This window comes from Cylas formicarius, unplaced genomic scaffold (assembly GCF_029955315.1).
Source record: "Cylas formicarius isolate icCylForm1 unplaced genomic scaffold, icCylForm1.1 PGA_scaffold_10__41_contigs__length_53128322, whole genome shotgun sequence".
In the NCBI taxonomy this organism is placed as follows: domain Eukaryota; kingdom Metazoa; phylum Arthropoda; class Insecta; order Coleoptera; family Brentidae; genus Cylas; species Cylas formicarius.
In genome coordinates, this window is record NW_026844214.1 from 51314460 (window position 1) to 51341775 (window position 27316).

Sequence of the window (27316 nt, forward strand, 5' to 3'; positions counted from 1 at the left end):
CAGTTGTTTGGGTATAAGAATGAGGGTAAGTCATTAAATTAATTTACCTGTGTTACACCTGATTGCCACGTACTATTGACTTGAGAAATGCTGGCAATCAGGTGGGGCTTCATTCTACATGTTATTTGCTATAGATTTTTACTAAATTTATTTGGTGTAAGAATAACAGATGAGAAATAAAAAAAAAAAAGTAAATAATAAACAAGATATGGATTGGCAATCAGTCGGTGACTTATTTGTTAATAAATTTTATTATTAAAAAAGTATGTTTCATCTGATATAGCGATCAGGACAGATTTTTCCAAAGTCCAAGGGGTTTGAAAAGTAATATCTATACGGGACGTTTTCTAATTGAATGTCAATAATTAACGGGGCCATTTTAACACGTTAGTCGCCATGTCAGTCATATGTGTCTCACGCAAAGAAGTTCTACACGAGCCATGTCAGATATACAGTCGGTCAAAAAAGTCTCCGTACACATAGTTTTTTTTTCAGTTTTCTTTTAGTTTCTTCTTTCACTTACATTTCAAGTAAATCTCATTAAGAGTAATAGAAGTAAAATAAATATCATTTGAGTAAGATCACGACAAGTGGACAACCCCTCCTACGTTTTCCACTTGAACATAAAAATTTAATCCATATATATTTTTTATTAATTAATTGATTTTATAAACATTTTTTTTATAATGAAAATTTTAAGAACTTTTAATTAAAAAAGCTAGTAATCTAATTTGTGAAATTTTCAGCATCCATGGCCAAATGTCTATAGTTTAAGAATATATAAACGATTTAAAATTAATTGTTTATTTTCGTATTGTTAACTAGTTAACAAATGAAAATTTAACTGCTTTCTTTTTCATCCTCTGAAACGAGCCTGCATTCTAGTGAAAAAAATTCCAATGGTTTGTAATAACGAAATTGGCGAGTATTTTTTTTATTATATTTAAGCGTTCGAATCGTTAATATTGCAAAATTATTTTTTTAAGAGAACTTTTGGCCCACTGAAAAAATGAAAGTGGGGTTGTTATGTGATTCTTTTTATCACGTTGGAGACTAGTACGATAAGCTTGTCCTTTTACACTCCCTGCTAAGCCATGAGATGTAGCGGAAAAAGTCCAATCAGCATCAACACCAAAATCATTTTTATGATTAACTAAATTGGCAAAATTATATTTATTTTTATATTGTGAAGCTGCTCCATAGGAAAAATATTTGATTTTTTTAATTTTATGGGCACCGAATTTAGTTTTCAAAAATTTTATCACTTTAGTATCAAATAAATGTACCGAACTTGCAGCGTGACTAACTTTTTCTTTTCATTTAGTCGGATACGCGAAAAACAAATGAAAATCGTAACAGAGCGGTTTTTCTTTTGTTAACTAAAGATGGAGTATTGACTAGTAAATTTAAAAATAATTTACTAAATTACCTAGAAAAAATAAATATAGACCATAACAGTTTTAAAAATTTAAAGTTGATTTTTTTTTTAATTTAATTTTTACTATTTATTTTTTCTAAAATTGCGCTAAAATTGATTTTTAATCCATTTTTTAATTAAAAGTGCTGAAAATTTTCATTATAAAAAAAAATGTTAAAATAGAAATCTCAAAAAATCGTTAGGGGTGTTAATTTTCTATCATAAGTACTTATTATATATATATATATATATATATATATATATATATATATATATATATATATATATATATATATATATATATTAAATTTTTATGATCTCTTGACGTGATCTTACTCATTTGAAACATTTTATTTAAACGATAAAAAAGAAGGCAGTTTTAGAAGCAAGAAACCGTGTCAAATAAGTCTCCGTCCATTATTATTCATTATGATAAATTAAAAAGTTTCTCAAAGCTCAATATTTTGTACAATTTCCATTTGCTTTAATAATGGCGTTACGTCAACTTTTCCTCCATTTGTAAATCGATTATTGTTTTCCATGATAATCTAAATCAATAACACTACAAAATCAATAATCATATTGAAATATACAGACAAACAAAACAAAGCCACCTAAGTAATATTGTGTTTTTATAAAAATGTATTTACTTATCCGGATTTTTTCTTTCCCGTGGGCCTATTTTTTAACGGATTCGGAAAATTTTTGTGTCAAAATGTTGCAAAAAAAAAGTACCGGCTTTAACAAGATTTTGCTCCCACTAGAGCGATATGTGAAAAAACCAGGTTATCCTAAAAAATTAATTTAAATTTGCTATTTGCCATTAGATAAGCAAAAAAAAGTTTCATTTACAATTTTTCTCACGATCAGGTGATGCGGTAAACAGTATTTATGATGGTCACAGCCTCCTAGATACAATTTTCAAAAATTAAATAAAAATTTCCTATCCTACGTAGAATGATCTACTGTGGGTCACAGAAAAAACTCTACTTGCCGGCTTAATCTTTACCCACCACTGAGCGAACGTCGCACGTGGGGAGGAAGAAAATAATAAATTAAATATTTTTCCCGACTCGCAGGCGTTTAGCATACCTCCGGAACTTTTTTTTTCCCGTCTTATACGCGCTAAAGGGGAAATTAATTGTTGCCGATATGCGCGCGCGCGCGTGTGTGTGCGTGCGAGGTGATGAACATTTATCATCGACCGGGGGGGCCCGGGGCGCATATTTCAGTGTCGCCGGTCTATCCCGGAATTCGGAGAGCCTTTTGAAGCAAAATAAAATTTCAAGTATACTTCGACCAGAAATATAGTGCTTTTACAACTCTACGCTACTACAACAGTAGAGATAAAACAAGTAATTGAAAAATTATGCCGTAAGAAATCATCTGGAATCGATGAAATACCGGGCAAATTGTTAATTTCTATTAAGATATTATAGCTCCTATTCAATCATATTTAGTCAAAATAAATGCAATAAAACCAACATGGTCGCTCTTCAATGTCAAATGGCAAAAATTTTTGCGTATTACGGAGGTTCCTTGAAAAATACTCTTTGATCTCTAATCCTCAGAACGGATTCAGAGCCAATCGCTCCACAAGTACAGCTCTGGACTACGCTCTGGAGCATATCTACGACAGCTTTAATAACGAAACTGAGACACTAAGCTTATTTTTTGATTTTAGCCGCGCATTCGACACTGTCGATCACCGCCTACTCCTAAAAAAACTGGAAAATATGGGAGTTAGAGGTCTAGCAAACTCGTGGGTTAAATCTTACCTCTCCGAGAGAGTACAGCGGTATGGTCTGTTCATAGATATAAGAAAGTGGCCAATTTCTTTTGAATGGGATTATCCAAGGGTGGTCATTAACATACAATGCAACAAGATTATTACCTAAAGTTTCGGAATTTAAATTCAGGTAAAATTGTGGTCCGTAATAGAAAATAAGTTTATTAGTAATCATTCTTATTTCGTTCGTAATACTTCGTGTGTTGAATCGTGTGCGAATTATGCAAAATATGTGCGAGTCTAGTGTATCTCAGGAGATGCTCCCGCCCAAATGTAGAAAACACTATTCTATTGAGACTAAAGAAGTTATAAACAACGTTTGTTTGACTCTCATTGAACGTGTTGCCAGCAAGCAAGCATCTTTAGCAAAAACGGTCACATTGACGAAAATTCCAACATCAACTGATCAAGATGGTTGGTTTGACTTTGTTGGTTGACTTTCTCTGTCTGCGAAAAATATTAAAGATTTTTCTCTGGATTGCCATGACGACACCACCTCTGATATTTGAAAGTTGGTTTAAAAACAAACTAGTTCCAAACATTCCTGGTAATACCGTCATTGTAATGGACAATGCAAGTTATCACAGTAGACAGTTGACTAAAACCCCTTCCTCAAGTGACACAACGGCAACAATCCAAAACTACATGTATAATAAAGACAATTATTTTCACGAAGATTATATAAAAAGCAATTAATTGAGGTTCTACAAAGCTTAAACCTACAAAAGGAATACGTCTGTGATAATTATACAAAAAATCTAGGGCATACCGTTTAAAGGCCTGTATATTTAATCCTCGTAACAATGTTTTCCCCGTGTTAGCTCCAATGTCCTCAAACTTATAGAAACCGAAGTTTTTAACATCCCTCCACAAAGTTGGGCAAATTCTGTAAAAACATATAGAAAAAGCAGAACAATCGTATATCCATATTGCAAATAATATTGAACAAATAATAATTAGAACAGGCGATGATAGCGGTAGCGGTATTGATATATTATGTGAATAATTTTAAGTAATTTAAGTAGGTAATAAAAATATTTTGTAATTTTATTTTAGACTTAAACATAAATACATACATAAATAAATAAATATTGTTTAGTATCTTTTTGTAACAAAATCCCAAATTATTAAATTCTAAGCAAAGTACGGACCTGTTCGGCCATATTTCATTCTTACAGCTTGCCCGGGGCAATTGGTCACTTTCTTATATCTATGAACATACTTTACACCGCAAGGATCCTGCTTATCGCCGCTCCTCTTTAATTGTTTTATTCAAGATCTGCGATAACGCACTACAATCAAATAAATTTAAGTCGATAGCTATGGAAATAGTCACAAAAATAGTCGCGTTGATTCCAGTATTCTTATCCAATTAGAGGGACGTTCTATAGAAAACGTGGAGGCTACCGAGTTTAACTTACATGGAATCATCACATCGACAACATATTGCCCAAATTAAACTCCTGCTTTGGCATTTAATTCAAAATATTAGAGATTGGCGTTTTAAAGCTGCTGTATTATGGGCTGTCCCAATCAGCGATAGGTTACGACATAATCTATTGGGGTCTAGCCAGTGGTGCACACCAGGCCTTAGCACAAAAAAGTGCTATTCGTTGCATGATTTAGGGAACTTCAGATCATGACTCTTCCGTCATTATATATTTATTCCGTTTTGATTTGCGTCAAAAGTGACACGACAAGATGGAAAAGGAGATGTGACTTTCACGAATATGACACACGACAAAGAGATTACTTAGATATTCCATTATCTAGACTACATACTGGTTCGCCATTGGAAATAAATCAGACCACGAAGTTTCTTGGTTCTTATATTGATGGCTCCTTGAGATGGGACCGGGACATTGACAATGTCTGCAATAAACTAAATAAATTAAAGATTCATTTCTTGAGAAGGCACTAATAGCTTTTTACTACGCGTCAGCTTACTCTTCCATTTCACACAATATTGTCAACTGGGGACAAGCGAATGATGCCGAAAGAGTGTTTATACAGCAAAAAAGAATACTTAGGCTGATTTTTAAACTTCCTCCGAGGCAATCATGCAAAGAGACATTTCAACGGCTCAAAATATTAACAACGCCTTGTATATACCTATTTAAAATACTTTTGATCACACATAAAAATAAATATTCACATAGGAAGCATACTGATGTCCACAGTTACAATACTCGCAATAGAGAACATCTGCTGAAGCCAAAACTCAACCATATGTTTTATAAAAAATCACTAAGTTACGCGGGACCATATTATTATAATTTGCTGTCTCCAAGCTTAAAAAATTTATCTATAAATCAATTTAAAAAACACATCAAGAGGCTCCTGACGGCCAATGCTTTCTACAGCCTGAAAGAATTTGAAGCGTACCTGAGAGCATCGTAAATAACGTCAAAAGTTTACCGAGATTTTTCTAACGTATACTCTCTCTTACTTTAAATTATATTAACTTGTTTGTCATGTTTGTTATATAAATATATACTCGTATTCGTTCTACTCATTACTTAAGATTATGATATACATTGTTTTTACAATGAAACTTGTAATTTATTATTTGTATTTATTGACGAAACATTCATTGTATCACCTGGGTTTGTGAATAAAGGTATTTTGGTTTGAAAGTACATGGCATAGCGTTAAATTTATATAAATGCTTCGAAGAAACTGATAATTTATCTGTGTTTAAAAAAATAACTTTCTTTTTAACTGATAGGTTTCTCCACTCAGTAGATAATTTTCTTTAAACACTGTAGTTTAATGTGATGTGACGTGTTTAATATTCCAATATATGTATTATATGTACTATCGAAAAACGAAATAAATATCTATCTATCTATCTACCTACCCGTGATTAACTTTACCTAGTGTTAATTGCTCTAAAACTGTAGCCTGTTATAGAACACTCTGCCGAGCAGGCCTTAAGCCGTAACCATTACATTATTATTATACAAAATATTAAAAATAATAATAATAAAGTATCAGTCACTTAAAAAATCATCGCTATCGCTACTGTCGTCACCTAGTTGAATAACCAGCTCCGTCACTATTCGTTTTCTCCTTTTATTTCTCGTTTTTCACAGTTACACCAGCTTTGTACTGATATTTTAGCTAACCCTTGCCGAATTACGTTTATGGTACTATCACTAAATTTTGGTGCAGTGTTATTTCTTCTTATATGCGCTTTCAACTCAGACCAAATCATCTCAATCGGGTTAATTAATTTCAATTCAAGATTTCATGTTCGTTTTGTTGTGCTATCGAATCGATTTTGTGGTCTTATTTTTAATAATTCCATTTTTATGTAGCTCTCTTCAAAATATCAATCATTTTCGTACACAAATTCTTTAATTTCTTCTTTATTCGAAGAAGTATTTGGAAAGTTGGACTGAATGATACGAGACGTTATCCAACACAATAACAGTATTTGGCGATAGTTTCTGCAACAGCTTATTTTCAAACCGTTTCTCAAATATATCCGTTTTTTGTTTTCTTGAACCTACAACATTTTTGGCAGACGAAAATAAGACATCTTCCATCCAGCATGAAGAATTATAATGTGAAAGCGACACGTCTAGTGCACACTTGTTACTGTTATCACGCCATCAATATTTTATTCTTGACCTATTTTGCTCTCGAAAGTTTCCGATTGCATTTAAATAATCCACCATCCATTGCGAAATTTTGTGAGATTCCATTAACACTTGACGTTTATTGATGGTTTCGAACCGAAAATCCATTTTCTTCAAAAAAGTACGCGACGACTCTTTGGCACAACTAATGTTGAAGTCTGTCTGTACTTTCTTATGCAGTTCTTCTAGGGTTAACACTATTGACTTTATAAGCGTCGTAGATCTACGTGATGCTTTTTAAAAACTGGGGAATTAACGGCATCTTCTCTCACTTTGCTCTTGACTATCCCATTTGCAACAATTTTCCTTACAGTTGACTTCGGAACTCTGGTCATGTCACTTGTTTTTATTGCTGCTCCTGCTTCCCCTTCTGAATTTATTATAAAATTCGAAACATTCAAAACAATTTGTTCAGCAGTTATATGCTGAGGTAGTTCGTCTTATAAATTTTCATTAGGTTCGGCTACCATCTCTCCTTCGTCTTTAAGTTCTGCGTTGTTTTCCGTAGCTCTTTCTAACAGGGAAAAATCTGCTTAATTCCACTATCTTCACATTTTAAAGTGTTCAAAAACAGGAACCTATCACCCGACGTTAAAATAAACGCTTCTACTCATTCGAAAATACCCCGCAGCATCAATGTTAAGTTAAATTTAAAATGGTCCATCCCGGGAAAGACCTACTTAATGCCGAACAAACATCTTTTGGGATGGGTTTTACCTTGGTCCTTCGAAAGTCTGTGGTTAAGGTACTGTAAAATACTTACAACGTCAAAGCAATAAATTCACTATATTTTTGGTCGTGTTATACCTGGTGATCATTTATAATATAAGCAAAAAAATGTTTATAAGTGGTACAAACTGTTTGAAATATCGTCGCATCACCATTAGAGAAGTGGCTGAAGACGTCGGCATCTCTATGGGCTCGTTTTGGGCACGAAACCTGTAGCAGCAAAAGTTGTTCCGAAAATGCTCAATTTTTAACAAAAGGACCGCCGAAGGAGCATCGCTCAAGAGCTGTCAAGTGACGTCAAAGATCCTGATTTGCTCAAAAAAGTCATAACTGGTGACGAATCAAAGCCCAGTTGTCCCAGTGGAAGAATCCAGAATCACCAAGACCGAAAAAAGCACGTCAAGTTCAATCGAGTCAAGCTTTTGGTCACTGTTGACTGACACGTTCTTTCATTATTTTTCGTGACGTAGTACATCAGTAGTTCTTACCACGAGGTCGCGCGGTCAATAAAGAGTATTACCTTCAAGTTATACGCCCCTTGCGAGAAGAAATATGAAGAAAATGTGGGAAAACAATTCATCGTTGCTTGTGTCTAACTTTTTGACCAAAAGCAAAAACCACAGTCGTGCCTCAGCCACCATATTCACCGGTTATGTCCTCCTGCGACTTTTTCCGGTTCCCTAAACTCAAAAAAACCTATGAAAGGAAGTTCTTACCAGAAGTGCTTCGAGAATTGGAATAAAAGTGCATTATTATATCTGGGAGGGATTAGCTTGAAGGGGACAACAATGATTTTGATAAAACTTAAAATTCGCCTTACATTTTGAACACACCTCGTACGCAATACAATTAACATATTAAGGAAAGTATCGGCTTCCTTGATATTTTTGCAACTAATTATAGTACGCGTGTGGGTGGCCGCGGCGGATATACACCCACCGCAAATACACTCGACGTTCACTTCCATATTTAACATTACTCAATGAACTATAGGAAAAAATGTCGGCTTTCGTAAAAATCTACACCTGAGGATGCGTGAAAGGCACAATCGGACACGCGGGAAGCGTCAAACTCGCACCGAACCAAATAAAAAGCCGCATAAAGTTAAATTATTATTAATGGTGTCTAACAGGTGGTGATAGACAATCCCTGTATTCATTTCATTTTGTAAGTACGTATTTCCAGTAATGGTTGTAACCCATATTTTGCGTCCCTCAATACTTTGTCTACTTGGAAGTAAGGGGTTATTCATTATATTTTGACACCCACATACAGGGTTAATTTTGTAATACAGAAAAAAAGTTTGAAGATGTTTGCTCTGTTATCTCCATTTAACACAAAAAGGAGATTTCCTTCACGACCTAAATTCGTTTCAAATCTATAGCATGTCGAAATTGTTATTTAAAATAACATTTTGTGATGCATAGTCTATTATCTTTGTCATTACAATTTGAATGGTTACCTTGCAAAGTAATAAAATCGTTTTAAGTAAAATTCCTATTAGGAACAGAATGAACCGAACGACTGTCATGTAACAAAAAAGATGTTTTCTTTATCTCTCTGCAAGTTTCACAAAAAATAATGGGATTGCTTAATAGTAGAACACTTTCATTAATTAAAATCAGCTAAAGATGAAATCCAAAAAAATGCTTTTTCTTGGTTTAAAAAAATGTTTTCCAGACCAGAATTTTGGATAGCTTTAAGTTGGTCAAGTAGTTCCTAGGTTACCTTATAATATAATGTTGAAGTATTCATCACGTATGGTCCTTTTTCCACTTGTCTTATAACATTGCCACGCGACTTTTACCATTTGACGACGTGTGAAAAGCAACGTCCGACGAAATTGCGACAAATGAAAGAAGAAGAACTCTCCAAAGCCGCATAAAGCTAAATTTATTATTAATGATCTCTGACAGCATGATACGGCTAACTTTCTAGTCTTTACACGTGCTTAATGCCATTATACACAAACGACTGTAGTGAACAGGTCATTTCTGAACAGGTAAAATACCATTATCTATCAAGTACATTAGGCTGATTGTTGTTTAAACAGTCGGAGTCGTTAAACCAAAATGGTAGTCACCTCTTTACACGATTTGTTTTTATTTTACTCGCGGCAACGCACTTAATGGTTTATTTTGATGTTTATCATTATCGGCGATTAAGTTAATTTGACGAATGGCAGGATAATCGCTAGGATTGTTACAAGGGCGTGATTCACACTAACAGATATTAAATTGCATTTACGGATTTTTTTTCTGGTAATTTGAATATCGTCGTATATAATTATTAATATTAATATTAATTAATATATTAACAGTTTTGTGTTTAGCAAGTGTAAAAAAATCTTTGCTAAATAAACTCTGAAATCGTGATCGGGAGTGAAAAAATTAAATTCAAAAGAAACGTTACTTCATTATATACTGCAATTCTATTTTCTTTATTCACATCTGAATAAACATATAAATATTAACTAATGTCAATTTTGGCTATGCTAAAATTTTGCCAGAGTTGTTGCACAGAATCTTCGCTATGGTTGGTTCCTCAACTCTCGATGATTATGACCTGTCAATTCCACTACCCTTTTGTTTATAACAATCAATAATAGTTACATATCAAAGTAAACAAAAAAACAAAATGTAAGGTTAGTAGCCAAGTTTCCTTCCAAGAGACGCATAAAACAAAACACTATCAATTTTCTGACATATAAGCCTGTTTCACATTTTTTTAAATGAAACACCCTGCATATTATATAGGTGTTTCATAAAATATCTTATTCTGATTACAATGATGTGACACACTTTATATTTTAGTCCGCTGGTTTTTGACAAATCGGCAAAAATAGGACATTTTTATACAATTATATAAAGAGTGCCATAACTGACAAATAAAAATATGTTTATGTTTGACTTATTAGTAAACAAAGTTGATGGTTGAATGATTGTTGAATTATTGTTTAGCAGTTGATTAGACTTCTTCAAAACAGATACTTCCGAGGCTGGCAAAGAAATTTGCAGAAAACGGTAACGTATTAAATGCTAAAAAGGTATGCCGGAATCATAATGTTTTAAATGAGGAAAATAACGCAAACATATTAGGATCCTATGAAGCACATCATATGCATATGAAGAGACAGGTATTTCTCTGGGCTAATGCATTTAAATTTTGTAAAACTCAAAAACTAAGTGCGGAACAAAGTCAAAGGAGGATGCAATCTTGTTTGGACTTTTTAAATAGACATAAACATATTATATTAAATAGAAAAACATTTTATGGATATTTTAGATTTTTTTTGCCAATAAACGACACAACCTGTATATAATTCAAACAACACGTTTCCTGGTATATGATGTTTTATAAGAGAGTAAGTGAGAGTAAGTGAGAGGAAATATAAAATTTTTTGCACCCTATAATACCGTGTAAACCAATGAGCCATATATTCTAGAAATTTTGATTTACGGCAATGGAAAAGGACAATTTTAATTTTTGCCTACAATTGCAAACCCTGTAAATAATCGAAAAAAAATAATTTTGTCGACCAGGTTAATAGTTTTTGAGGAAATATTTTTTTTCTGGACCCCAAAATAACCAAAAGAAAATCAAAATTTTGAAAAAATGCTTGGCGAAATTTGACTGAATCGCGGACGCGGACCTTTATTTCGTTGTTAAATTTGAAGTTGGTATCTGCAAATTTAGGACACTCAACACATTTCTTATATAGGACGGAATGTCTGGAACATCCTGTATAATACAAAAGTTTTAGCTGTCTATACGGGCTATATCGTAATGAAAAAGAAAGTGACATCTGAATCATAGTGTTCCAGTAATAGGGGGACCCATTTTTCAGTTTTTCTAAATCTGCGGCTCACCCTGTATATTTCTGAAAAATTGTCAAAAACAAAAGTTTATGGAGCCGTATCTTTTGCGTGTTGTGGTTCAAGCATTTTTTTGGTCTCGTAAACTGATCTTTTTTGTAGACCCTTGCTAACGCGATTTTTAATTTTTTTTAAATACTTCCCGACCCCCCGGCACCCCCATTTTCAGTAAGTTCCGTCACGGGGCAAAGCTGTATATATGTGCCAAATATGAAGTCGACTGCTTCAAATTTCGTGCACTTATCGTGTTTCATAGCAATGTCCAAAAAACAGTCGAAAATCGCGAAAAAAAGATGGATGCCGGAGTCGAATCGAGACCATTTTTGATAAGCTTATGTACCTCGTGGAGGGTTGAAAAGGAGGCAAATTTCAATTTTGTAGCTCAAACGGTTCACAAGTTATTCAGGAAAAACCAAAAGACGAGAACGGAGAACGGACAGAAAAAAAAAATTTGACGCTGATCATTCTCATTCCATTACCGCTATACGAGCGAAAAATCGACAATTCGACAAATTTATATCTATCGCAACATAAAATAAATAACAACGAATGGATATATTTATAATTATGAATTTTAACTTCCACGTATATTATTTATTATTTCTACCAAAAGAAAATGTATCGACCGACCGTTCTGCAACATCCTTTATATGTTAACCGTTATTTTTCGTATTCTATGGTACGGATGGTACTTACCGTCCATCGAAACGTAAACGGCAACACCAGCTTGCCTCTGTCCGGATCTGACAGGGTGAAAGTATCTCTGCCGAGCACCTGGCTCGACGAATTCCCGAAAGAACACGAACCCGTACTGGTGACGTTGCTCTGGTACTCTTTGAGGCACAGACGGAAAAACGTTTGGCAAGGGGAGGAACATCGGTTGGTGATGGGGGAACGTTGTCCACTGCCGCAGCATTGTCCGGCGGACAGTTCGCTGCGAGGATTAGCCATCTCGAGCACTTGAAGCTCGAAAAAGCCCGAGCCATGCGTGCGCTGAAACAAACGAGATGGTAGCAAATGGTCGAATGAAATGGCCGTATTTGTCCAAATCGTATCGGGAGGGAGGCCGGCAAAGCGTTTCCGAGGAGAAAGAATTTTCCTCGATAGAGAATAATTACGATTTGTTTGCATTACAATGTTTTTAAAATACATCTGTTAACATTTACAGTGATTCAGCTTATAAGGTTCAGTTGGATTTTAATTAAACGAAGAAGCAAACCTATCAGAAATATTGTTTGTTTAAAGGTTCCCAATTGATTTAAATAAATCATTGCGGTCATAGTAAAATTGTATTTTTGCATTTTACTCGGAAATCGCATACGGCGATTATCACGAATCATGAAAGGTTAATAAAAACGCGTGCCCAATTGTTCTCACAGCTAAAATTATCAATGATTTTTAAATTTATTCAATAAGCAATATGATTACAAAAGTACATTACAAAAGAACATTTACATAAGTTACAGTTACAACAAAATAGGGTTATGAGAATCATCCTGAACTGTGATAGATATAAAGAGTATGTTAGACCAGCTAAATTGGCTAAATGTCGGGCACTTCATTAGAAGAGCAAGTTTAATGTTGGTTTATGGAATTGTGCACGATCACCATCCAGGCGATCTTAAATTATGGTTGGAAAAAAGGTCAAACTTTTATCAATATACGTTCCAATCAGCACTTCAATGTTTCTATGGTAAAAACAACAAATTTACAGAAAACTCTATTCTACGATGGTGTTTGTAATTTTAATGAACTGCCGGATAATATTAAGGGCGCGCCTTGCCCAAGAGTGTTCAAGAAGAGACTTACGGGGTATTTGCGAAGTTTATAGTTTTGTTTATGTGAATTTTACTTGCTTATGTAAATAGCCAAGTGCTAAATAAATAAATAAATAAATAAATAATAAATTATAGGGTAATGCGGAACAAGAACAGAACCCCTTAACAAATAGTTTTTCACGACGACTTTATGTATTATCCACGCAGAAGGTGTAACGGAACCAGGCAAAATTGATTTGATATTTTATAATAGGTCACAAGAAAGGCATTTTGCACGTTTAGTGCAAAAACGTCGTATTTTATAACATTATTCAACCCTGTATAGGTTTAAACGTTAATAAATATATGTATATTCGAGTTATTGCAAAAAGATATCTCAGAAGCACAGAAACAAAATATCAAGAATCAGGAAAAGTTGAAGAGAATTTTATATTCATCTAAAGGAAGGAACAACATAATCATGAGCACTTGAAGGACCAAATAGAAGACATGAGTTGCAAGCATGTGTCAGAAAGGAAACCGAAAGAATATATGCAAGAGACTTGCGACAAGGTAAAGAAGTTATTAGTAATAAAATTATTTGTAGAAATGTGTAGTACATTACACTGTACGACTGAAACTATATAAGTAGTAATAAATTTCAATTATTGTAATGTAATTTTAGAAATGCCGAAGGTGCCTTACTTCCTTCAACTCAGTATGTATCTCTAGGCAGAGGTGGAGGCAATCGAATGTACCTGTAGAACTGAAAGACTTGACTAGAGTCCTGGGAGCAAGCGAGTGACCTAGATAATAGTTTGGTTATACAGTTTGCCACAAAAGCTTGGCATGAGCCATTTTTCTCGCATGCCCCTGTATGAAAGGATATTAGCCAATTTGTTGGACCCACCCTTCATCAAATATATTTTTTTATTTTGTTCTGGGATTCCCAGTAGGTGTCTGACCTTTCTTGATGATTGTTGAAGTCTTAAATAAATATATTTGACGTTTATTAAAAAAATGACTGGTAACTCCTAATGAGGTATATAATGGTAGAGGTTACCTTCGTCATAAAAATCAAAAATGTTATTATTATAGGCTTTTACTTGGACAAGACACTGTGGAATGTACGTTAAATACAAGGAAATGTTGATGGGAAAAAATTATAGCGGAAATACGTTTGGGGAATCATTATTAAAATGCTTGAGCTGAAAATTTTTCTTTTGTTTGTTTCAATTCAGTCAGCTTATAATAAGTTTTATTCCCATCATCAGGTGTAAACCCTACCTATTTTGCTAAAAAATGATTTGTGTTTTGAACGTTGTCATTCATAAATTTGATTTGAAAGACGTCAACTTTTATCTTAGCCGGTGGTAATAAATAGGGGGCGATAATAACAACAAAATATTCTTTTGAATGCGGGTTGCAGCACCCTTCGATAAAATTAACCTATATTTTTTGGAAACAATTGGTCGTATGCATAGAAAATCATGTGTCCTGTGCGGATCTTTAACACCAGCACCGTTATCCTAATTCTTATTCGGATTACACTTATCTAGTATCGACTGTCAAACTACAAAGTCTGCTATTGGACCGTCTGCTACATCGAGATCCCTTGAGACTTTGCGAAACGGGACCGAACGCCGTTCGGGATTTTCGACCATTTGAACGTTCCACCATTGGTGGTGTTCCCAAACAAACGACCGTAATGAAATTGAAGCGCAATTACGCAATAACGCACATTAAAAATAATTAATTTTATAATTACCCGATGCACTCAACTCGGTGAAAGTTAATCTTTTTTTACTTTCGCTAAATTTCGTCATTTTTATAAAGTTACTCGAGAGGCAAGTTCTAGTGGTACGAGGGAAGCACCAAAATTTCCCAAGTCATCTATGACCCATCTCTGACAGCGGCTGCCTCAGAACGGATTCAAAAAAAACAGAAATACTGTCTAAGATTCATTTCTGAGATTCAACGCGGCAGGCCTGTTAGTCATAAAGTGAAGGACGTCCGATGGCTTAATGTGAAAAATCGACGATATCTCCATAAATGTAATTTTTATCACAAAATTATAAGATTGAAGTTTCCACGCCATCTTTTCAAAAAAATCAGCTTGCGCACGGACGTTCACAACTTAAATTTAAGTTTTAAAGGCCTGCTCAGCCCTCCACGTCACACCTCTTGAATTTTTGCAAATCATTGTATATTATCATTATCATAGTAAATTCTTCAGTTCCCTCCACTGGAGAAGCCGCTCTCAAAGACGGTCGATTTACCTTATCGTAGAGATTTGAATTTGCTCTGGTTGCTCTGGGGTAGCCCGTTGAAGAATGAAAATTTTACCTATGTGGTGTAAAACGTAACACTGCTTCATCAACTGCACAGAAGAAATATTAGTTTACCTAAGACAATGAATGGCGTCCCCTTTCAGAATAGTCGTTTTTGTTATCAGCTCTTCTTTTATTGTAATTTGTATTCATTTTTATGTTTGAGAAACAATTTGATTCGCAAATTTGGTGTTAATTATTATTATTGCCCACGTAACCTACGAGATATACAACCATATACCATTAACGAAGACTTAAATGCTTTCATAGAAGATACATAATTAAAGAACCATCATCCCGAATATTAAAAAATAAGTGATGATAAAAAGGAGAAATAAATTTTAATCAATTTAAACTCGTATTAAAATATTGTCTTTTAAACAGCATTTTTTTTACCTGATCCAAAAGGTCACAATGGGCCGATTTCTATGAACGCAAGTTTATACGCGAGTAACATATCTTCAAACCGCTTTTGTTTTATCTACGAATCTATGAAAGCGACTTGTCTTGTCGGGATATTCTCCCGCACACCGTGTTATTCCGCCGTCGGTTCTTTTATTTTACCCAATTACACAGTCCGGATATTTAATAACACATTTATTATTCTGCGTTGCACGAGAACTACGAGGATAACCCATAGCTTTCTAGCGGGGAGAGATGCGAAACTTTTGCTCGAGAAAGAGAGAGGTAGAAGGGGGCAAGGGGATAGAGAGATTACGCACCATCAAATGCGCTACTAAAAACTGGTTTAAATCACTTGATTTATTTTTAAACTTAAAATCATGATTCAAATCACCAATTGGTAAAAGGTCGAATATCGTTTTTGTTTTCCTCACAGATTTTTAATGATATATCCCACTGATTAACGCACATCTTTAAACAATCAGCAACGCACATCACTTGGAAGGACTCAAGAATTTCGCACCATGTTCAGGGCAGCAATAAATTATAACTTTTGAGTTACTAAAGATTTTATCCCGTCATATTGTGATTTGCATGAAGAAATTAGGTCACAAACCACTTAAAAACAAATATTGTGGAGTATGAGGTTTTTCCGAAGTCTCGATAGTTTCGTGAAGCGCTTGTCCATCTTCAGTGGTTATTGTTGTACATATAACCGATAGAGAAGAAAAACGTTTTGCCTTTTCGTCCTCATAGATGTCAGCTGTCTCAAAGGCTTGTTGATAACGTTTGTCTTGATGGCTTTTGCTATTTGGTTGTCAATCTTTGCCTTTTCAGCTGAGGGTGTTCGCATTACGAAACTACTAAAATTAGACTGATTTTCAGGTTTTTTTTTTCTTTGCTTGAACCCCTTCTTTGTGTGGACTTTGAGGAGATTTCCAAAAACTTGACAGGCAAGATCAACAGAAATGTCAAGCGACATACCCCCAAAAATGGATAGCTACCAACGGTCCAGTAAGGTGACTTCCACGACCTCCGGATCTTTCAGATTTATATTTCTTTTTTTATTGTGGATATACGCAAAATAAAATATACAAAACACGATACGTAGCAGAACTTTTGCAGCAGGTTCAATTGAAACTCTACGAAGGAGACCAATAATTCTTTTAGATGCCATTAAAAAAATAAGAAAAATGTGAGGGTTTTGCATTCGAGCAAATGGTCTCCAGTTTGAACAATAGTTTTAGGTACAATATGATATTAATATTCTATAACAAGTTGAAATTTTTTATAAATAGTTGTTCATAACGTACGAAATACATTTAAATAATTGAATTTTAAAATATTGAGCTTCTTGTATGTTAATAATTGTTTTAAATAGATTAATCATGACCTGCCCCTATAAATAAAGTAAAACATGAAAAAAAAAATCAAGCTTAATTTTTAAAAACCATTTTGTTCTATATAAATTTTTGAAAATCTTAAATGATTTCCAATTAAGCATGTGTTTGCTTCATAACTATTGGGTTGTTCGGAATGTCATTTCGTTTTTTTTTGGGGAACATGAAAGACAGTTTTCGTATAATGAATAAATATTTTATTAAATTATATATTGGCCATTCTGGTCCAACACCTTTTGCCATCTTTCTGGCAGTAACATAATTCCCCTCTCATAAAAGTTTTGGTCCTTGCTGGCAAAAAACTGGTTCAGGTGGTTTTTGACATCTTCATTTGAGGTAAAGGTTTTGCCATCCAAAAAATTTTGCAGGGACCGGAACAAATAGTAGTCGGAAGGCGCCAGATCTGGGAATATGGTGGATGTTGCAGTACGTCCCATTCAAGCTGTAAAAGTTTTTGGCGAGTGACCAAACTTGTGTGAGGTCTCGCATTATCCTGGTGGAACACTACACCCTTCCTGTTGATTAATTCGGGCCTCTTCTCTTTAAGTGAATCATTCAATTTGTCCAGTTGATGACAATAGACTTCTGAATTAATCGTTGTATTGTCCGGCAAAAGCTCAAAAAAAACGATTCCTTTGACATCCCACCAAACGGAGAGCATCACCTTTTTTTGGTGAATGTTGGCTTTTGACACGCTTTGAGCCGGTTCATCTTTTCTGCTCCATGACCTCTTGCGTTTAACATTGTTGTATACAACCCATTTTTCGTCCCCAGTAATAATCCGCTTCAAAAATGGATCATTTTCTTGACGTTTGAGGAGCGAATCACACACGTCAACGCGACGACACAAATTTCACATCGAGCTTCGAGGTTAAGCCCATGCCTTTCAAATGGCCATAAACAGTCGAATTCGACAAATTTAATCTGTCACCGATCTCTCGTGTGGTTATTCGCCGATTTGCATCAACTAATGCCTTTATCGCATCTTTGTCAGCTTCGACCGGCCTTCCAGAGCGTGGTGCATCTTCGACATCAAAATTGCCGGATCGAAATTTTGTAAACCAGTTCTGGCACTGGCGTACTGTTAACACGCCTTCTCCATACACATCCGTCAATTTTTTTCTCGCTTGGACAGCATTTTTACCTTTTCTGAAGTGAAAAAGTAAAATATGACGAAAATGCTGCTTATTGCTCTCCATATTTAAAAGGGCACCAACCAAAAACTACTGCGTAGAATTAATAGAACTTTTTCACACACAAGCCTTGCAATATCAGCTCTCAAGACATATAATGGTTATGCGGCTTAAGTGTGAAGTTGGTTTCGAAAAAACGTAATTAAGTCCTCTGACGGGAGAAAATGAAATGACTTTCCGAACAACCTTATAAAAAACGGTTGGAGCAAGTAAAAAAAAAATCATTAAAAAATTCCTATATGAGCGTTTTGAAAAATTTCTTCAATAGCTCATATGACAACGGACATACAATACAAAATATAGATAGTTTTCGGTTTAAACCTGTATATCGCAACTCTTTATCTTTAAAAATAAGTGAGATACCCCGTAAAAGTGTCCAAAATACCCTGACACCCTGTACGTTGTATTTACCGAAAACAAGAACTGATGGCTTATCTGGAATCATCCAGTGTTTATTTGATTGAATACAAAATATCTTTACTGCAGATCCGGGAGGTTTACCACACCACACCACTGCTCATGAAACCACTATTGGTATCACGCAAAAGCTTTATCCATATCAATTAACTCCTGTTAGAGAGTGATCCCCTAGCAAAATTGAAATTTGCTTTTTGTTGAGGCCGACAAGACGCCTATCCAATGTTTTGAAATAAAATATTTACAGATGAGGCAACATTTTCACGCAGAGATGTCTATAACTTTAGGAATAAGCATGCGTTGGATTTAGAAAATTCCCATGAGACAACTGAAGTCAGTTCATACACAGTAATTTAAAATAAACGTTTGGTATGGAATAACTGATAATAACCCATAGGACCCATCGAACTACCACCTAATTTAAACTGTTGTACCTCAATTTTTCGCCGAACTCAGTTCGCCGATTGTCTAGATGATCTATCCTTAGCGTTAAGCAGAATAATTATTTTCATGCAAAATGGCGCTTCCGGCGCACTTTTCGAGACATGTTAGGGACTACCTAAATAATCAATTTCCTTGGCCGCTTAGTAGTCCAGACTTCAATGCTTTTGATTTTTGTGTTTGGGGTATATGAAGTTGCTGGTGCTTAAGATGAATTATGACACAGAATTAAAAGTGTCGCTAAATCATTTCTAGGAATTATGATTTAAAATGTGTCTCTGAATGCGTCACACTGAATCATTTTGAACATTTATTGCCCGATAGAAACCTTTTTTTATGAATAGTTTATGCGGTTTACTTTGGTTTAAAATAAAAATTGTTTTCATTACGTCGAAGTTTGTTTGAGTCTCTTGTAAAAATCCCAAAATTAATAACATTAAAAAAGCTGTTAAGGTCTATACTACCAAAGTTAATACAAGAAAGGTTTTGCGTTAAAAGGTAAAAGGAACTGATATTTTTTATTAAAAATCTGCATACATTGAGGAATTTTCTTAGATCTCCTTTAATTTCCATTAAACTGATCGTACGTTAAATTAACACTCATCGAAACAACTAAGATATAGTAATAGTGGACACTCCCAGTATTAGGGCCAAAGAGAAGTATTTTTTCCGTTCTACGATAGTTTATAACATTCTAAACAATGACCGTTCTCTTTTCGCGTCTCCCATCTCCGTCTAAATAACATCCCAACCGTCGTACCCCGTGGGCATCGAACAATATCGAAAAAGTGAAACTATCTTATTCGAAATCAGTCGCGCTGCCTCTTCCATCGCATTGTTGTTGTTTAAAGTATTGTTGTTTAAGAATTTCCGGAACAAAATGACGCCGGCCATACAAATTAAACCGTTTGTTTTCTTCGACAGACATCCTCGGACGAACAGAATAAGGAAGATTTCTGCCTTATCGACGAGTCGAATCTCATGAAACCATTGTCTTTACTCTCGATGAATTAATGCCGGCGTTCGTCGCTGTCAACTTAATGTCCGTCAATGATCGCTTTCGGCTCTTTCAAATGGTAACAGCAAAAGGGCGCTTGCTGGCTATTTGGATATTTATAGATTGTTTTATATTATTTCTTAGTTTTTCCATCCGTTCAAACTTTTTGAGAGTTTTGGGCGGTGTTCTGCAATTCTTGCAAAAAACTTACGTTAACCAAAACCGGAAAATTCAATCCCTTGTTCACGATAGTCTTCAAACGCGCACTGTGACAGATCCATCTGCATTTCTTTGGAAGTGCAATTTAAATTCACGTGTTTTTAAGGGCATATCGCGTTTTAATATCCAGCCATCATGGTTATGATACGTCAGTCTTGGTATCGCCGTTCCATTTCCTTACCGTTATGGTGAAACCTCCCTGCTCTTCGCTAACTGCTCCAAGGTTTTCAGGAAAACAGTTTAATTGTGAAAACAAGAAATACACTTTCCAACTCACATTAGACGATGAAAGTGTTGGAACACATTTTGAACAATACTTTCGTAGTTTTTGTTCTTAGAGTTCCAAAGAAACTTATCAATTACTTCTTTAAATGGAACCCAGGCGTTTTTCCCCACATTGGTCATTTTGTTTTGAAAATTTTTATCTTTGCATAATGTTCTTACCTGCGGCACAATACACATCAAATACACACTGTATATATTCGTTTAGGGCTCTAACAAACTGCTTCATCAAGTCAAGTTTGATATGAAGAGGGCCATTCCATTCGGGTTAATCATATTGTTTTGCAAAAATGTAACGCGTAAACTTGTTGTGTTCATAATAATAACAATATTGAACATAGGCCTCCTCTAATCGTCTCCACTCTTCTCGATCCCTTGCTACGTTTATCCATCTGGCGTCTTCCTCTTTCCCTTTTATTTTCCCATGGCCTCAATTGTAGGATCACCTTTCACCATTATATTTAATGTCGTTTCCGTCGTTATTTTAGCAACACCTCTGGTTTCAGTTTCATCTCTAATCCATGAATTGAACTGAGGAGGCTTCTACTTAGTGAAAATCCATTTAACACGATAAATAAGAACTAAAAGTTCATATTTTCACGAAATTCTATATTTTGACATGACAATTGTTTCCGACAACACCGTGTCTTTATCAAATTTTCTACTCAATGAGTTTGTTCTTTTTTCCTTCAATTTTAATCCTAGCATCAGTCTTTCCATAGCACTTTGCGTTTTCTTTATTTTGTTTACATTATCTTCTGTAGATGTACATATTTATGCCTCATATGTACAGGGAGCACGCGTTAGTTAAAAACTCTGGTCTTCGAGCGTTGCAGATATTTCTGTTCTTTAGGATGCAACTCAACTTTCGAAATGCTACACAGGCAAGTCTGTATCTTCTTTTCATTTCTGCTGTTTGATTCTGATTTTCTATTTTGACCTGTTGTCCTAGAAATACGTGATCTATCGTATGCTGCCCTATTCTGATTATGATTTTTCATGGTCTTGGTTCTTTTGCAATTCATTTTGAGTAGTTGTTGTTTGCTATGAGTACTATATCATCAGCATATCTTACGTGGGTCAGTTTTTCTGCAAACACTCCTTTTCCGTCCCAAGTTAGGCATATAACAGCAGTTGTTGCTCTGTTGTATAGGTTCAATATTAGCTCAGTACAACTGTAGTTTGTGCCACCTTTACTCAACAAATGCTACGAATAGTGCTATATAGTATTTGCTGGCTAGTATTTTTATTATCAGTAAGTGGTCGCTTATTCTAAAAAAGTTGGCATAACCCATCAAATTTTATCGTTAATCTATTCGTTAATATTTTGGTGAGTAATTTATGAATGACGTTAAGAAGTGTTATAGATCTGTAGTGTGTAACATCGGTTTTGTCTCTATTGAAATCGTGTATTGATGACTGACTTTCCTCCGGATTTCAGCATTTCCATGGCCACTCCACCCTTTCCTGGAGCTTTATTGCCTTTTTAAGATTTCAAGTTGGAGCTTGATTTCACGTTTTCTATTTTATTTTCGAGTTGTTTCGTCATTTCTTCTGGGGAATCTTGTTTTGTGCGATAGAGTTCGGTGTAGGATTTTCGAATTATTTTTAATATAATATTTCCTTAGTGTTCCCCATTATCCAGTCTTGTTCTTTAATTTTGTTTCTTCCTAGTATATTTTATATTTTTATTTTTCTCATTCTTTGCTTCTTGCATTTTCCTTGTATCTCTATTATAATAGTTTTATTAATTTCGGTGTATTCAACTGACTTTCCACTTCCTTTCTCATTAAGTTTCAATCTTTTTTTTAATTAATACTTTTTTGTGTCCCATATGTAATAATCAATGTATTTTTGAATGGTTCTGTTAGTTTTGATTATTTGGTAGTTTGGTTGTTGGTAAATTTGGTTTTATTTCGTTCATGTTTCTATTATGGGTGGCTAGGTTTTGGGTTAATTGCTCTTTTATTTTCCCTTTGTATACAATTGCAAACATCATAGATACTTTAATGTAATGTAAAGCCGTGTCCAGACGGGTAACTGAACCTTGTAACGTAACCTGCTCGCGTAACATTTTATGTTTTTTATATGAACTTGGTAATTGTCTAGTCTTGTAAAAACCACCTATCTACATGCACGGCTCTTGTAAACATGAAGTGGTCGAAAGAAAAAACCTTCGAATTTCTACAAAATTATCGAAAAAAAAGAGGTCTTGTGGAACTCGAAACATCCATAATATTTCAATAAAATTAGAAAAAACGATACACGGAAAAGAGTCGGTGAAGCGATAGATATGTCATCTGAGTTTTGTTGTTCTTCTCAGGTAGCACAGTAACAATTTTTTATTATTTTTCAATATAATCCCCCTTAATTTCAATACACTTATTACATCTCTTTATTAACAACTCAATACCTTTAAAAAAATATTCTTTTGGTTTGTCTGCAAAATGAGCTAAAACAGCCTCTTTTAACTCAACTTCGTCGTTAAACCGCCGTCTACGTAAGCCCTTTTTTAAATATCCAAACAAATAACAGTCGCTGGGACTATAGGGAAGATGATCTATCTGTTGGAACACATACTCTAAAATGGCATTATCGCGCAAAAGACTCACGCCTCTGGTCAGTTTTCCTCGACGTTTTACACATATGCAGTCTCGCAATTTATACAGTAATGTTGCGTAATATTTACCATTGACAGTGGTATTAGTTTCTTTAAAATCTATCAAAAGAATTCCTTCACAATCCCAAAAGATCGTGGCCATCACCTTTTTTGTTGACTGACAGACTCTGATTTTTCGTGGAGCTGCTTCAGCCTTACGACGCCACTTCATTGATTCTTTTGTCGATAGAGGGTCATAATAGAGAACCATAGTTTCATCTCCCGTCACAATAGTTTCGATCACAGGCTTCGGTTCCGACCCACAGAGTTCCAAAAAAGACCGCGCATACTCGACACGGCGTTGTTTTTGAATAGCCGAAAGGTTTTTAGGAACCCATCTTGCACTAACCTTATGCATACCTAAATGATCACTTCACGACGAACACTTGTGTCAGAAAGCTTAGTACTTTCTGAAGATTTTCTTGACCTTTAAACGTCGATCACTCAATACCACCTCTTCCACAATCGCAACAATATCTTCCGTTATGACCTCCACTGGTCGACCAGTTCTTGAATCATCTTCAAGGGACAACGTTTTGCCCATTCTTTCACTACGGAATACGAAGAAGAATTTTGGCCGTACACACCATCTAGCCTTCCTTTAATAATTTTAGGTGCTAACCCTTCTTTTGTGAAAAACTTTATGACTGCTCTATAAAAAACTATTTCACGCAAGACTTCAATTTTTTTTTCACAGCGTACTACTACTGTTAAACTTATAGCAAAAGGAGAATAATCGTATATCCATATTGCAAATAATATAGAACAAATAATAATTAGAACAGGCGATGATAGCGATAGTGATACTGATATATTATTTAAATACTTTAAGTAATTTAAGTAGGTAATAAAAATAATTTGTAATTTTATTTTAGATTTAAATATAAATACATACATAAATAAATAAATATTGTTTAGTATCTCTCCTAACAAAACCCCAAATAATGAAATTCTAAGCAAAGTACGGACCTGTTCGGCCATATTTCATTCTTACAGCTTGCCCGGGTCTTTCCTTAATTCGTATCAGTTAATCACTTTCTTACATCTATGAAAAGGCTTTACCCGTCTGGACCAGGATAAATGTGTCAACAGGTACAGCATCATCAAATTTCCCTCCATCCACGGCGGAATAACACTTGCGCGACAACGCACAAAAGCGATTATTCTAAACGGCGGCGGCGAAATATTTTTGCGAGGTGTACGTTACCCCGAGTTGTTTCCTATTCGAGGTGGAAACACGACACCCCCTCACAGATTTGCAGGGAAATTCAATCCCGACACGTATCGCTTACCCGGTTTTGAAATAAATATCGTCTCCTTTTTATGTGTTACGACGCTGTCGTCGCCTTACGGGATCAGTTTTTGAACGTTTGACGTAAAGCAAGATTTTCATTTCGTCGATAATTGTTTCTTCTTATAACCCGCGGGGCCGACGTAGCACTTCTGGTCCGACTGGGAAAATTGGGCTGCACGTCTTAAAACTACCTATGGGGATTACGAGATCCACGCCAACAAATATTCTCTCAGCGAATCGGATTTACAACAATTCAGCTGATGTCTAAACTTCTATTGAAAGCATTAAGGTTATAATTAGGTATAGCCTGTCTCAACAATACAGTAATAATATAATTTTTACATTATAAATTCACAGTTGGGAATATCTATACATAATTATATTTTTATTCTAAATGTTTAAATCTGTTCTGCCCTGATCTTTGATTCCACTTGGTTCCACAAATGCTCTATGGGGTTAATCACGTAATGATATGGAGGAAGGCGCGAAATGGTACGGTGTTAAGCCAAATTATCGCATACATACTGCTCGTTAATTGCATATCAATTTAGGACTTCCAAAAACTGCGCTTTTTTATAACTGAATTTTCCTGGATTTTTGAATTTGACGAGGCTGGTGCTTTGCGTTGCAGATGGCTGCAACGCAATTGGGAATATTTTTTAAAATATTGTTTTGAAACCAATTTTCAAAAATTTCAGCGCTTCTGTCCTCATGATAATCCAAGCTAAAATCCTTAACATCTTTTGCAGACAACCATGTTTCATTAAGGTAAAGGCAAAACCTATATCTCTTAGTTTCTTGAAGTACCTAATCTGTGTGATACCTTATTACTCTTGTCTTTTTGCTATACTTAAATCCCATTTTACAAACAACTCTAGGGAGGCTGTCACGGCTTATATTGATATTGATTTCATCTTCTTCTAGCTTCTTTTTCAGTTTATCCAAGGTAGGAATGACTTCGATATGATAAAGACAAATTATTTTCCTTCTTATTAGTCTATATGGTGAGTTGGAAAATCACTACGTTTATTTCTTTTCTTCAATTCTTCACCAAATATCTCCCTTATCGACGACATTGGAGTTTTTGTTTTTCACATTGTTATTCTCGTAAAACAAGTTTATCGAAACGCACAGTAAGAACGATTATCCAACACTGCCACAAATGGTCGTCACTCAAGAAATATATCAGAGAGAAAGAAATATACCCCTTCCTTGTTACTCAAGTAAGGATAAATTTTCTGTTAACGGCTTTACCCAATAACAATAGGTAATAACATCATTATTGGGGAGGGTCCGTCGAAAGTCAAGACGATGAAGATCGAGACAGACTATACCGTCAGAAATTTCAGACGAAAAAACTTGCGATTTTATGTTTCTCCGTTAGCTTCTTCACCTTTTTGAGGTTTCCCTACACGACCTTCAGTGCCCAGGAATTTTTTTATGGGTTCACCAGATAGAAAAATATCCCCTAGAGTCAAAGAACGTGAAAGACTACGACAAATGAACTCGTCAGCAATTCCAAATACGATAAAACCAAAATTACACATCTACTAAAGAAAAATCCGAGAATCCGAAGAACCCTCTGAGCAACCAAACCAAACCTATCATGGATAAAAAGGTACATAATAGAATGCGAAGCAGTTCCAGTTCAACTCTGAAGAAGCCAAGAAGATCGAAGATATTGGAAAATTTGTGGACAAATGGTTTTCAGGTTATATTTCTTAAGAACTTTGGATATGTGATCAGTGAAGTTTTTAATGGAAGGAAGGATAACAGTGGGAAGTTGCCGGACACACTCACGAAACCGGGCATAAATTTTTATTCTTCTACCAACAAAAATCCTCTAATCTTTAGACACCAAAGTGAGTTTTGACGTTCATATTGAAAACAGCGAGAAAACCGTATAAAGAATTATCAAAGAATTTTAAGGTCCCATAACATATTTAAGTAGAGTTGAAAACATTCAGAACCGCAATTGAGTAGGTATTTCGTATGAAGGAAACCTTTACCTCTAATTGAAATTATCCGTAATGCGAATAGTCATTTTATGAGTAATAATGGTCACAATAGATTCTCCAAAACTGTTGGAAAATTATCAATTACTGCTAGGGTCACAATGACTAGATCGCCTGCTGATGATGCGGAGTTGCTTTCAGGCTCATTGTCTTTGGAAGATTGTGGTAAGTTGTATTTTGCGATGGCGGGCTATCTTCTGGAGTCAGTGGCTCGGATTTACGATTTGGAAAACAAGAGAGTTGATAATGGACAATCTTTGGGCCGGATGGAGATGTGACAATGCATTAACAGTTAGGTCTGATTTCCTATTGACATATACATGTCAGGACTGGCTCATACAGCTTCTGCCGTATCTTGCATTTCAATCATCACATGTTTCTGTCTCTCCACGTCTCTTCATTTGTGATAGAGTTGTCATAACTTTCATCCGGACATGCGGTAGCTGGTCTCCCTGA

At 35.0% G+C, this 27316-nt stretch overlaps 1 protein-coding gene across 1 annotated transcript in view; it reads right to left on the reverse strand.

Moving 5' to 3' along the window:
- The window catches only part of LOC132704539 (protein jagged-1-like), a 382568-nt gene that overhangs the window by 339647 nt on the left and 15605 nt on the right, over window positions 1-27316 (reverse strand). Inside the window, exon 2 of the mRNA XM_060674629.1 lies at window positions 12151-12447. Coding sequence (XP_060530612.1) covers window positions 12151-12447 — 297 coding nt within the window. The remainder of the gene's footprint in view (window positions 1-12150; window positions 12448-27316) is intronic.